At 51.8% G+C, this 12,996-nt stretch overlaps 1 protein-coding gene across 1 annotated transcript in view; it reads left to right on the top strand.

Annotated features, from left to right (window-relative positions):
* Positions 1–2,220: 2,220 nt before the first annotated feature.
* The window catches only part of XKR6 (XK related 6), a 175,333-nt gene continuing 164,557 nt past the window's right edge, over positions 2,221–12,996 (top strand). Inside the window, exon 1 of the mRNA XM_066547614.1 lies at positions 2,221–2,945. Within this exon, the coding sequence (XP_066403711.1) occupies positions 2,221–2,945 (725 nt within the window). The remainder of the gene's footprint in view (positions 2,946–12,996) is intronic.

Raw genomic sequence — 12,996 nt, forward strand, 5'->3', positions numbered from 1 at the left:
CTTCCACTATCCCAGGTTGTTCCAGGTCCCATCAAACCTGGCTTTGAACATTTCCAGGGATGGGGAAGCCACAGCTCCACCACCCTCTGAGTACAGGAGAGCGACCTGTGGGATGGGGTGGGACAGGAGCCCCCCTTCCCCAGCACAACCATGGGAAGGGAAAAGGCAAAAAGGAAACCCAGAGGAGGTCCCAGATCTGCCAGGGACCTGGGAGCTCCTGGAGGTGTGAAGGTGGAAAGCAGCCTGGCTGAGGATGAACTGAGTGGTGATCCTGGGATTTGAGGTTGAGCAGGGACAGGGCAGTTGACACCGGACTGGGGAGATGATTTGGGAGCAGGATGGGGTCAGCACAAGGGGGTCCAGCCAAGGCTGGTCTGGGGAGAGGTGGTGTCAGCACTTGGGCCTTGGGGGAAGAAGCACAATGGAATTTTTAAGTGTCCAGAGGAGAGCCAGGAAGAGGGTGAAGGGTCTCAGGGGCCATCTGAGGAGCAAATGATGTCACTGAGTTTGTTCAGCTGGAGGAGATGGAGGTCAGGCCTCGCTGGGGGCCGCAGCTCCTCCAGGCAGCTCCAATCTCTGCTCCCAGTGACAGAGGCAGGACCCAGGGAATGGCTGGAGCTGTGTCAGGAAGATTTAGGTTGGATATCAGGGAAAAGTTCTTCCCCAGAGGGTGGCAGGGCACTGAACAGCTCCCCAGGGAATGGATATGGACCTCAGAGCTCCAGGAGTGTTTGGACAATGCTCTCAGGGACAGGATGGGATAGCTGGGGTGTCCTGTGCAAGGTCAGGGGTTGGACTTGTGTGTCCCTTCCAAATCAGAATATTCTATGATTCAGTGTAGATGTTGTGATTTCAAGATGACTAAAGAGATGGAGCACCTATGAGAAAAGCCTGTGAGGACTGAGGTTGTTCAGCCTGGAGAAGACAGCCCTGGGGAGATCTTAGAGCCTAGGTCTTACATGGCTGGAGAGGAGGTTCAGGATGGACATTAGGAGGAATTTCTTCACAAAAAGGGTGATTAGACATTGGAACAGGCTGCCCATTGAGGTTGTAGAGTCACCATCCTGGAGCTGTTCCAGGAATGACTGGACATGGCACTCAGTTCTCTGCTGTGGTTGATAAGGTGGTGTTTGGTCATAGGTTGGACTTGATGATTTCAGATATGTTTTCCAAACTAAATGATTTTGTGATTCTGTGATTCTATGAAATGATCTCAAGTTGTATCAGGGGAGGTTTAGATTGGATATTTGGAAAAGAATTCTTCATGGACAGAGTGGTCAGGCAACAGAACGCCCATCCGTGGAGGTTTCCAAAATGTGTAGATGTAGAACTTGGGGATACAATTTAGGTGTGATCATGTCCATGGGTTAACAGCTTGACTTGGTGATGCCAGAGGTCTTTTCCAACCTAACTCTGAAGGGAGCTCCAAGAAAGCGGGAGAGGGACATTGGACAAGGGCATGGAGTGACAGGACAAGAGGGGATGGTTTTAAGCTGAAAAAGGGCAAGGTTAGAAGGGATTTTAGGAAGAAATTCTTCCCCGTGAGGGTGTGGAGACCTGTGAGGGCAGAGGTTGTCCACAGAATCACAGAATAAACTGAGCTGGAAGGAACCCACAAGGATCATCCAGTCCAACTCCTGGCCGCACACAGGAGCATCCCCAACAATCCCACCCTGTGCCTGAGAGCGCTGTCCAAGTGCTCCTCGAGCTCTATCAGGTTTGGTAGTGTCACCATCCCCTGAGGAGCTGTTCCAGCGCCCAGTCACCCTCTGGGATCAGAACCTTTCCCCAGTATCCAGCCGAACCCTCCCCTGACACAACCCCAGCCTATTCCCTCGGCTCCTGTCCGGGTCAGCACCGAGCAGAGCCCAGCGCCTGCTCCTCCTCTCCCGCTCACTAGCAAGTTGAGCTCCCCGCTCATCCTCCCTTTCTCCAGGCCTCATCCCCGTGGGTTCCCGGGGCCAGGTGGGACGGGGCACGGAGCATCCCGCTGCGGCGGGCGCTGTCCGTACCCGGGCACGGCGTGTGGAGGGCGCCGCTCCCTCCCGTCCGCGCCGGCCCCGCCGCCGGTCGCTGTCGCCGCCAGGCGGCCCCGGCCCGTCCCGCGCGCCGCGGAAGCGCCGCCCCCGGAAGCGGCGGGCGGGGGGAGCGGGCACGGGGGGGGCAGAGCGAGCGAGCGCCCGGCGAACGGGCCGGGGACGCGGCGGCGGCGGCAGCAAGATGGCGGCCAAGTCGGATGGCGGCGGCGGCGGCGGCGGCGGCGGCAGCGGCTTCGCCCAGCTGCACAACCTGGACGAGGCGGCGGCGGCCACGGGCGGCGGCGTCGGGGCAGCGGCGGCCGAGGTGGCGGAGGAGCCGGGCGCAAGCAGCTCCTTGCACATCTGCCACTGCTGCAACACGTCGTCTTGCTACTGGGGCTGCCGGAGCGCCTGCCTGCGGAACCTCTTCGGGCGGGCCGCCGCCACCGCCGCCGCCGAGCCGCTGGCCCCGCGCCCCCCCGCCGCCGCCGCCGAAGGGCCGCCGGAGGGCGGCGAGGCGGCCGAGCGGCCGTGGCTGGACTGCCTGTGGATCGTGCTGGCGCTGCTGGTGCTGCTGGGGGATGTGGGCACGGACCTGTGGCTGGCGCTGCACCACTACGGCCGGCGGGACTACTTGTGGTGCGGCCTCACCCTGGCCTTCGTGCTGCTGCCCTCGGTGCTGGTGCAGATCCTGAGCTTCCGCTGGTTCGTGCAGGACTACACGGGCGGCGGGCTGGGCGCCGTGCAGGGGCTCAGCAGCCGCGGGCCGCCCATGATGGGGGGGACCGCGGGCCGGCGTGGGGGACCCGCCGGCGGGGTAGGAGGAGCCGGCGGCACCGCCACCCCCGGGGCGCAGCGCCTCTGCAGGATCTCCGTCTGGGTCTGGCAGTCCGTCATCCACCTGCTGCAGATGGGGCAGGTCTGGAGGTAAGGGGCGGCCGGGGACTCCGCCGTGCCCCCGGCGGGGCGGGCGGCGCGCTGGGTCGGGGACGGTGGCGGCGGAGGGGCGGGAGCGAGGACTGCGAGCGCCCGGTGCGAGGGGGACATGGGGCAGCGTCAGCCTCTGCTCCGGGGGGATGTGGGGCACTGTCACCTCCTGGTTTGAGACGGACGGGGACAGTGTCACCTCCTGGTTTGAGATGGACGGGGACAGTGTCACCTCCTGGTCCAAGGTGGACGTGGGTCAGTGTGCGCTGGCCGAGGAGGGGCTGCTGTAGGTAGTTGTCGGCACCTGGTTTGAGGTGGATGTGGGTGACTGTCAGCTGCTGGTCCAGGATGGGCATGGGTCAGTGTCACCCTCTGGTTTAAAATGGGTCACTGTCCCCTGGATGAGGTGGGGAGCTCTCAGTGGTCCAAAGTGGACGTGGGTCACTGTCACCTCCTGGTTTGGGGTGGATCAGTGTCATCTCATGGTTTGGTGTGGGTTAGTGTCATCTCATGGTTTGATGTGGGTCAGTGTCCCCTAGACAAGGTGGGGCAGATGGGTGTCAGTGTCACCTCGATAGGCTGAGGTGGCTGTCCCCTAGCTGAGGTGGACCAGATGGCCATTGCTGTTACCTCATGGTTGGAGGCAGACGTGGGGCAGTGTCATCTCATGGCTTGAGGTGGATCGCTGTCCCCTGGCTGAGGTGGGACCGATGAGAGTCAGTGTCACCTCATGATTTGAGGTGGACATGGGTCACTGTCCCCGGCTGAGGTAGGGCAGATGGGGGCTGTTGTCGAATTGTGGTGTGAGATGGACATGGCTCAGTGTCACCTCGTGGTCTGAGGTGGTGGTGGTCAGTGCAGTGCTCCCCACGTGGAGAAAGAGGGGAGATTTGGGGGTAACTCCAACTTTGAGTGAGGAGAGACCCAAAGACTCCAAAGGGAGGAGTGATTCCCACAAAATGAGCCGGGGGGACATGGGGGTCATTGTCACCTCATTGTCTGAGGTGGACCCTTGCCAGTGCTCCCCATGGTGGAGAAGGTGTCAAGGGCCCCCTTGTGCTAAGGGGACATTTGAGGGGGAGAGAAGTTCCCCCAAAATATGTCTGTGGGGCTGAGGTGGGAAGAGTAGCGTTGGTTGGTGCAAGCAGGACATGAGATGGTGCTCCCCACGTGGAGATTTGGGGTGACCCCTTCTTCACTGAGAAGACCCCCAAAGGGAGCACAGATGCAGCATGTGGGGCTGAGGAGAGGGGGATAGGGCTGCTGTCACCTCACAGATTGGAGGGGACACAGTTCTGTGCCCCCCATGGTGTGGGATGGAAGGGATTCTGGCTCCGTGGGAATGAGATGGTGCTCCACAGGCATGGGGCAGGACTGGGAGGGGGGTTCATGGAGCTGCTCTTCCCTCCAGGACAGGCCCAGGGCTGGGGTGACCCTGGCAGTGGCAGCACTGCAGAGGGAGGTCCTGTGTCCCTGGAGGGGACTCACCCCATCACCCCCCTCCTGGAGCCAGGGGGCAGCCCGGAAAAGCCCCCATGGAACACAGGGGCTGCTCCAGAGAGGGTCTGCGGGGGGATGGACCCGTGGCTGCCAAGCACTGGGAACTGCTGGTTCCAGAGGGTTGACGTCCTCCTGGCACAGATCCCGTGGGGATGAGAGGGGTGAGGGTCTCATCCATGCCCGAGAGCCTCTCCCCAGCCCGTGGAGCGGGAGCTGCTGGCTCGCTGACTCCCCTTGAGCCGAAGGAGCGGGTGGTGGGAGTGGAAAAACGCAGCGTGATGCCTCGGCTGTGGCTGTGGAGAAAGGAGAAGCCTCCTCGGTGGGGACGGCGGCGGTGGGGCTGCCGGTGCCAGCCTGAAGGTCAGGGATAAGGGACTCTTCCCTGCCGGAGGGAGAGGTCCTGGGGTGGAGGAGACACTGGCCAGAGGACGAGTCTGGAAAGTGACCTCGGGCTCGGCAGGAATAAAAAAACATCCTCCAGTGCGAGCTGGAAATTACGTTATCCTCCCCAAAAAGAGAGGTGGGAGGAGGCAGGGAGGGATTCTCCAGGATGAAAGCCTGTGGATGCAAACACTGCCACAGAGATGTCGGGCTTACCGAAAGAGGTGGTGTAAGGACAGCTGTAAAAACCCGGCGTGGCCCAGCATCCTCTGAGCTGGGGCGCGGGTTGGTAACGTGGAAGGGGTGTGAGATTTGGGGTGGGGGTAGAGGGACAACTCTGCGTTGTATCACAGGGTGGTGGCTGCACCCCCTCCACACCATGGATGGGTCAGGCTGTAGGGAAAAGGCTCCAGATGGGGGTCCCTCAGCGTTTGTAGCTTTTCAAATAATCCTTAGGGATCAAAGATTTTTATTTTCCCAATTTTTTTTGAAGAAGCCGCGGGGGTGGAGGGGAGGGGATCTGCGTGGGAAGGGTACGTGAGATGTGTACGTAGGAAATAAGCCCATGCAATCATGCAGTGCAACAGCAAATACATATTTCTTCTGCATCTTCAATGTCATTTGTGCAGCATTCAAAGCACATTTGTTCTCAACTTCTGCTTGGGGGTTTATTCTATTTTTATGGGTTTTTTACGGCCGGGATTTGGGCTGGGGGGTGGCGGGAGGGGGATGTCTGCGGGTGGTGCGTGCGAGGATGAATTGGTCCGCGACCCTTTCTGCTGCTTCCCCTGGTACTCCCAAGTGCTGATCCCATCAGCAAAAGCAGTTCTCAATGCAGATGCTCCTCTGGCAAGTTGGATTTTTCCTTTCTTGGAGTCAGGCAGAAGAAATGATTGTGTTTTAGCTGTGCATAAACACCCCATGCCGTGGCACGCTCAAGTGAGCATGTGGGGAGGGGGATGCCGAAGGGATGCCAGCAGGAACAGAGGGGATTCATGTAGGGGGCTGATTTTTGGGTAATAGGAAGAAACAAAGCTCAAGTTGCCCAGACTTTTCCCTGCTATGCTAATGCAGAGGAAAAACATTTGCTTCTGAGATTGTGCAGGGCTGGGAATGCCAAAGGGGACTGATAAGGAATGCTGCAGCCCGGATCATGTTAGGTGAAATCAGGGATCTTTCTCTCCTGTTGATTTCTAATCCCACCAGCACCCAGCTCCCGCTCTTTAAGGCACGCTGGACAGCGTGGAGCCGACTCCCAATATCTGTCCAGAGCCAGAATTAACTTCCTGGGATCTGTGGAGCAGCCTCCACGAGGGTGTCTTTTTGCATTCCCACTACAGCTATTGCCAACGCCATTAAAATTAATCTCGGATGCGGTGATGGGACTAATACTGGATCGCACTGGTTTGGCCGCCTTTGCCTGCAGCACAATCGCTGCCTGCTGGGGGTGAAGTTTAGGCGTGGGGATGGAGGAGGAAAAGCTGGGACAGCGTAAGTTCAGTGCGTAATGCTGCGAGCCTGCTCTCCCGTGGGATCACGGATCCGCGCTGCCGCTGCACGGAGCGTAATTGGGATCGTACCTTACGTAGGGGATGTCGTGGGTGTTGCTCAGCAGCTGGGAGCCAAACCGTGGAGAATTGGAGGGGGGCAGGTTGGAGTAGTGCAGGAATTCTCATCCTGAATACGTTAGGTAAATGTGCGTTTGGATTTTGAGGGATGACACAATTCCTGTGGCGGCTTCTTCTCGTAAATACTGGGAAGACTCGCCAATAAGATGGTGAATAAATAGCATTTTATGGCAGAAATATAAATATACATCGGGATCTTATTTTAGCAAGGCTGTCTCTTCATTTTGTCAGGGTTGTGGGAGAAGGAGCTTGTTTTGGAGCAGTCTGGATGAGGGCTTTGTCTGTTTGTGTTGTATTCAGAGGGTGGATCGTGACCAGGCAGGAGGGTTGAGGGGGCAGTGTGAGTGCTGAGGGGGCACTTAGTGATATTCCTGGAGTTTTTGTGGTTTTTTTAGTTCAGCTGGGATCTGAAGGATGTGTTAATACTGTCTGTCTGTAGTGGTTGTTGGAAAAATAGTAAAAACATATGTGTGTGTATCTAGATACATTTATTTTGAATTCTTGCTGGAAGTAGTCTGATCTCAAATGGATGCCAGTAGTCTGATCTCCAATGCCATTCCCACCAATAAAGCTTAGCTCCTGGGCTTTTTACCTTCATAAACCTACAATATTCACCTTTCCTCTCAAATCTTAGATTGTCTTGAGGACTTGAACAATTCATCCAGACTATCCAAAAAGTGAAGGATGCCAGTTGAGGCACGTTATGCTCATTATAGAGGTGCTGCAGTGCAAGCTGCCAAGGGCTGTTCCTTGAGGAGGGATGCTGTGGTTTTGCTGGAAACAGGGTGAAGACAAGGCTGTTGCTTTTGCTGGAGCTGTTCAGCCATATAATTTCAGGAGAAGTCTTGAGTAGTTGCACAGGTTGTATGAATGACAGGAGTGAACTTCCCTGTCTGATGTACCTCTCCTTAACCTCTGCTGGAAGTGGGTTACTGGGTCATGGATGCTGCCCTGGAATAGGGGGTTTAGAGTGGAAAGTCAGATCCCTTGAGTTGTGCCATGCTGTTAAAGCAAACATTATTGGATTCCATTGGATTAACGGGATGTGGAGCTGAGCTAAAATGAATGCTGACCAGCTGGAAATCTCTGTGTATGTGTTAAACTATCAGTGATGGTGAGTTTTGGGACATGAATGTGCTCTGTTTATGGGGTTTGTAATTAAAACAGATTTGAATACAGATCTAGGAGAAAAACATTCTGTACAAGAAACCCCAGCAAACCACAACAAACCTTGTCATTGTTGTGACATTAAAAATTGTCTTGTGTACGTACATGGTGAGAAATTCATAACATTTAGGCAGAGAGTTGGCATCTTTTTTATTAGTGGAAAGACCAAATCTGTGAGCTGTTCATCTTTGGAGGTGGAAGGATGAATCAATGGGTTTAAATGGAATATATGGCATTTAATGACTTTGTGTTTGAGTGGATTCAGGCTCTCCTAAAATACTTTGTCTGGGATGAGCTTTGTGAGTTGGAGACACATTATTTTGGATAGTTTAGAAATACAGGCAGCTACAACTCTGAAGTTCTCCGCCTGAATCCCTCAAAGTGGAAGCCATCTGCTTGTCAAACAGCAGATGAACCAGAAGCTGCTGACCTAATGCTGCCTTCTTGTCTTGGTTTGGGATGTTCAGCTCTGTAGAGACTTTCTGTAAATTTGCTGCCTTCCTTGGCATGTTGGAATATTTTTTTCAGCTTTTTCTGGTTAGCTCGTCTGGCAGCTGAGTTTTTCCTTTTAGCCAAGTTTTAACAGCTTGCTTTTATAGTATGGAGTTTTGTCAGTTTTTGACAAGTTGGCAGAGGGAAGACATTCTGGGATAGATGATAAATATGTTCTCCCTACAAAATCAGGTCTGGGGTATAACTTTTTATATTTTTTCCAGTGAGGTTGTTCTCCCTTTCAAAAAACTTACCCATTCCACCCCCATTTCTGCAGGATCTCCATAAGGAATTGCTGGGCTGTGGGTGTAGAGGTCCAACAACATCTACAGAGCATATAGGTTGTGAGAGAGTGGAAATAATAATAATAATAATCATAATAACGATGGAAAAAGGGCTTTATCCCTTGAGTGGGGTCTCCATGGGTGGCTGGTGGTGGTGATGCACCGTGTCTTGTTGAGTGGTTCCCACTAGAGGGGGTCCAACCACAGATGTTGGAGCGGATCTGCTGGGCCAGCCTTGGGAGGGCAGAGATTTCTCCAAACCTTTCCTTGGGAGAAATAATATCCTGCCCTGAGCTGCTGGGAGCTCCCTTTCCCATGCAACCCAGTGTTTCTGCAGAGACAGCATGGCTTGGGCAGGTGGGGAGTGGGATTTGGAGGAGAAACTGGAGTTTGGTTTGCTCTTGGATGCTGTTGAGGAAGAGCTACATGGTACCCTGTGGCTGAGCAGTGACAGCAGCTCATCACCCCTGGGTTTTGGGGAAGAGAAAAGGGGAGCAGAACTGCTTGGGTGACCTGACTTAGTTCTTACTGGAACCAGCATAAAATTTCCGTGGCTTTCAAGATGTAGACACCGTTGCAAGGTATTTTGGGGACAGGATCTCCAGGAGTCCAAAAACTGGAAGGGAACCCAACTGCTTTGAAGTTGTGTTGCAGGCTGCTTTCCTAAATGCTCCCACCCATGTGGTCCTTGACCACAACATCCCTTTTCAGCTGTTCAAGCTGAACTCCAGGAAAAACAGCTGTTTGTTTTTTTCCCACTCTCCCTATGGCTTTATCTCTAATGCCAGTGGCAGCCTGACAGTGCCTTTCCTGGTGGAGGGGAGGCAGGGTGCCAAGGGAAGGAGGGAAAGATGGCTCACCATTTTTTATGTGTTAAAATTCCAGGCTCTGTATTTTCCACCTTTCCAGACACTTCCATTTTGCTTTCAGCTGCACTGAGCCAGCTTTATTCCTTGCAGTGGTTCTTCTCTCTGAACAAATGTAGGTTATTCAGGGAGCATTTCTTTTAATGAAAAGGATGGAGGAAGAACTGATGGTGATAAAGCATCTCTTTGGAGGAGAGCTGCTTGCTCTGCCTTGAGACTGCAAGGAGCAGAAATGGGACATTAAATTTGTAATTTTCCTTGGGGAATGAAGGTGAGCCTGTGGAAAAGTCTGGATCCCTCACACAACTCCACTCTCTACTCATTTTATTTCCCTTGAATCCTGACTTGATTTTTAGCACCTGACTGTAGTGAAAATCAGCAGTAGTACAAGGCAGTGTTTTAACACCTGGAAGCTTTTAAGCAGGAGGAATTGTGAGTCAGAGCAAAGCTTTGCTAGAGAGAAAATTAAATTGTAATTAAAGGCATAAGCAAAGAACATGTGCCAAATATTGTCACTTCATTGACCCACCTTCTTCTGATGTGCTGGGATTCAGAATGATGGCCAAGCCTATCATAATGCTTTAGGGCACCAAGATGCTTTTCCAAACAGGATCCCAAGAAAATGGGGAAAGAGCTTTCCAGGGGAGGAGGATCTTTTAGAAAATCCTCCAACCTAGCAGCAGTCTGATGGAGGGAGGAATACCTGTATTTTTAACCCTGTAAAGTGCTTGATCTTTGCAGGCACATCCTATATCCTTTAGGCTTCAGCGTGAAAGACGCTCCCAAAACCTTCTGGATTGTGGGACTGAGCATTTAGCTGTGTCCCAGGGGCAGCCCACTGCATCTCTTCATGGATGGATTTTTATTTTTATATTTTTTATCACTCTCTCCATTTGGGATTTACATTTCCAACCACCCTGTATTCCAGTTTCGTCCTGTGTTTGGTTATATGGAAATGCTGTAGCAGAGGAACCACATTCACAGTGCTGAGGAAGAGTCTCAGGGTTTGCTGTTTGTCCATCCCTGAACAAATTTCACTGATGGATTTTCTTTATTTCAGTATAAATGGGTGTTTTATTCCTTACTTCCATATCTTGAACCAGGAAGAAATTCAAATTTTGGCCAAGAGACAGAGAAGTAGAGCAAAAGGCCATCTCAAATGTGTCCCCAAAATTATAATGGGACCTGAAGACTGTGCTGCTCCTCACGTCTCCTTTTTTTGGAAATCTGTGAGAGCTCAGGTTCACCTCTGAAATATTCACAGTCTGTCCTTAAGTGACTTCAGCTGCACAGAAGATTTTTGCAGAATTGGCAGCTTTGTTGAAACCTTCTGTGTTCAAGCCCAGAGCCTTTATCATGACCTCTTCTTCCTCTGCTCCACTCTGATTTGGTTTACCCACAGCAGGATTTTGGCATCCCAAAGAAATATCCCTGTATTATCACGGAATAGAATCATGTCATAGAATGGTTTGGGTTGGAAGGGACCTTAAAGACCCATCCTGTTCCACCTCCTGCCATGGACGCCTTCCACCATCCCAGGTTGCTCCAAGCCCTGTCCAACCTAACCTTAAACACTTCCAGGGATCCAGGGGCAGCCACAGCTTCTCTGGGCAGTCTGGGCCAGGGTCTCCCCATCCTCACAGGAAAGAATTCCTTCCACATATCTGACCTAAATCTCTCCTCTTTTGGTTTAAAACCATTCCCAGTTGTCCAATCACTATCTGTCTATGTGAAAGTCACTCTTCTTTTTTATACACCCTGTTTAAGTACCCCCCTTTGTACAGGATGGGCTGAGGGAATAGGCATCTTCTCCCTGTCCCAAAACCCCGTGGGAAATAGGACTAGGACAGGAATCTCTCAGTGCCCTGTAGATGGTCGCTGAATGGGCACTGGGAAAACCAAGCCTGTTGTGAACAGACACAAAAATGGACACTGCAGAGGTCTCAGCTCTTGCTGGAAAACTCCTGTCAGCTGCTGAGCTACATCAGCTTTTCTACTTCACAAGTCTGCTAGATGTGGGAGAAGTTTCCCATAAAACCCTCACCATTTTGGCAGAACTCTTATTAAAAACTCCTCAGGAGCCGTGATGCAAAAGCCTCTGGCAGCTGGAGCTGCCTTTATCACTTTGCTAATTAAGCCTGTGGGAAAAACCCAAACCTGAGTGAGGGAGGATCATGTCCAGCTGCCAGAACCTCCCTCAGCTCATGGGGTTCTGTGGGGTTTTCTGTAGGGGCAGGGAGCAGGATCATATTTTGCTTCTGTGATGGACACTGGACATCACAACTCTCCAAAAAAAAGTCCAGGAGAGATGAGGTCCCCCATCCTATCAGTGGGGTGGCTCAGGATCATCTCTTAAAGCAGGGATATGTCACATATCCCTATGAGTTTAAAAAGTTCCAGTCTCTGGGAAAATCACCATTCTCCCATTTTCTCCTGTAAAAAAAAAGATCAGTTTAACTCCTCATGCTTGGATCCCCCACACAGGCAGCCCTGGATGACAGGATGGCAGAAATACATTGCCTGATCTACCAAACACAGAAGACAGCAGTGAAGCACCAGGAGTGGTTTTGAGTTTGGGATTGGAATTCATCCCAGTTATGTCTAAGCGAGGGAAAAAAGAGCAACGGAGGCCGATGTTGTTGAAGTAAAAATTGTAAAGAGTGGTATAAGCAGAAGGCATTTAAATAATGTAAACAGTCTGGCATGGGAGGAAGGATGGGAGGCATTCCAGAAACAAAGGGAAAATAGTTTTAAAACATGGCTAAAAATACAGCAACTCTTGAATTCCAGAGATTATCTCAATTAGCGCTTTTCAATATATCTTTACAACAGAATTGTAGGAGTTCACAAAAGATAATGGAGGCTATGAGATACGGAGAAGTGATATACATTTGTTTAATTAAAAGGATGAAGGGCTCCCTAAAATAAGATTCACTTATCTTCTGTAGCAGGGAAAAGCGAGGTTATATCCGGAAAACTGCAGCTCGTGGCACCGTAGTGTGGAGAAAGCATGGAGAGAGCCAAGGCTGGGAGGAAGAGCCCCTTCTTCAGCCTCAGCAATTCCTTGCTCAGTGACTTTCAACAGCAAATCCCTTCCCATGGGATTTATGTGCTATTAGAGCAAAATGGGATGATTTTACATTTCCAAGAGGATTTTGTTTGATGTTCAGAGAGCAGGAATTGGACATTTTTGTCCAACAGAAAATCAAATACTCAGACATCAGAGCTTTGAGGGGCAGGCAAACATGGTTTAAGCTGGGAATCTGTGTGTGTGGAGCTGTGCATGGATGTGCTTGATGTCCTCTGGCTCCAGAGGTGTGTGGCACATGTCAGAATTTATGTCCAGCCTCTTCATTGTGTGTCCATCCCTTGGAATGGGGGGAGAGGAATGCATGGATATCCAGCTGGAAGTGCAGGGGGAGACCATAGGGGCCAGGGAGGAGAGAAGACCCTCATGCAGATCTAAATTAAATAAACCCCCCTGGATGTATATTAATATGTTAAGTAGCACTAAGCTCTGTATCCCAGCTTAGCAATATTTCGAGGCACTTTATTGCTTTAATGGAGGGATAAAATAGAACCTGCAATTATAGTAATTTTTTCTAATTGAATATTTTGCTTTATTCTTTCCCTTTCAAAGCATGACTGTAAGTACCAGCCTTCATAAAGCTTTGGAAATATTTATACTTTCCCTCTCTGGCAATGGGTGTAAATATGCTTTTTCTTGGGCAGA

Source organism: Molothrus aeneus, chromosome 3 (assembly GCF_037042795.1).
Source record: "Molothrus aeneus isolate 106 chromosome 3, BPBGC_Maene_1.0, whole genome shotgun sequence".
Taxonomy (NCBI): domain Eukaryota; kingdom Metazoa; phylum Chordata; class Aves; order Passeriformes; family Icteridae; genus Molothrus; species Molothrus aeneus.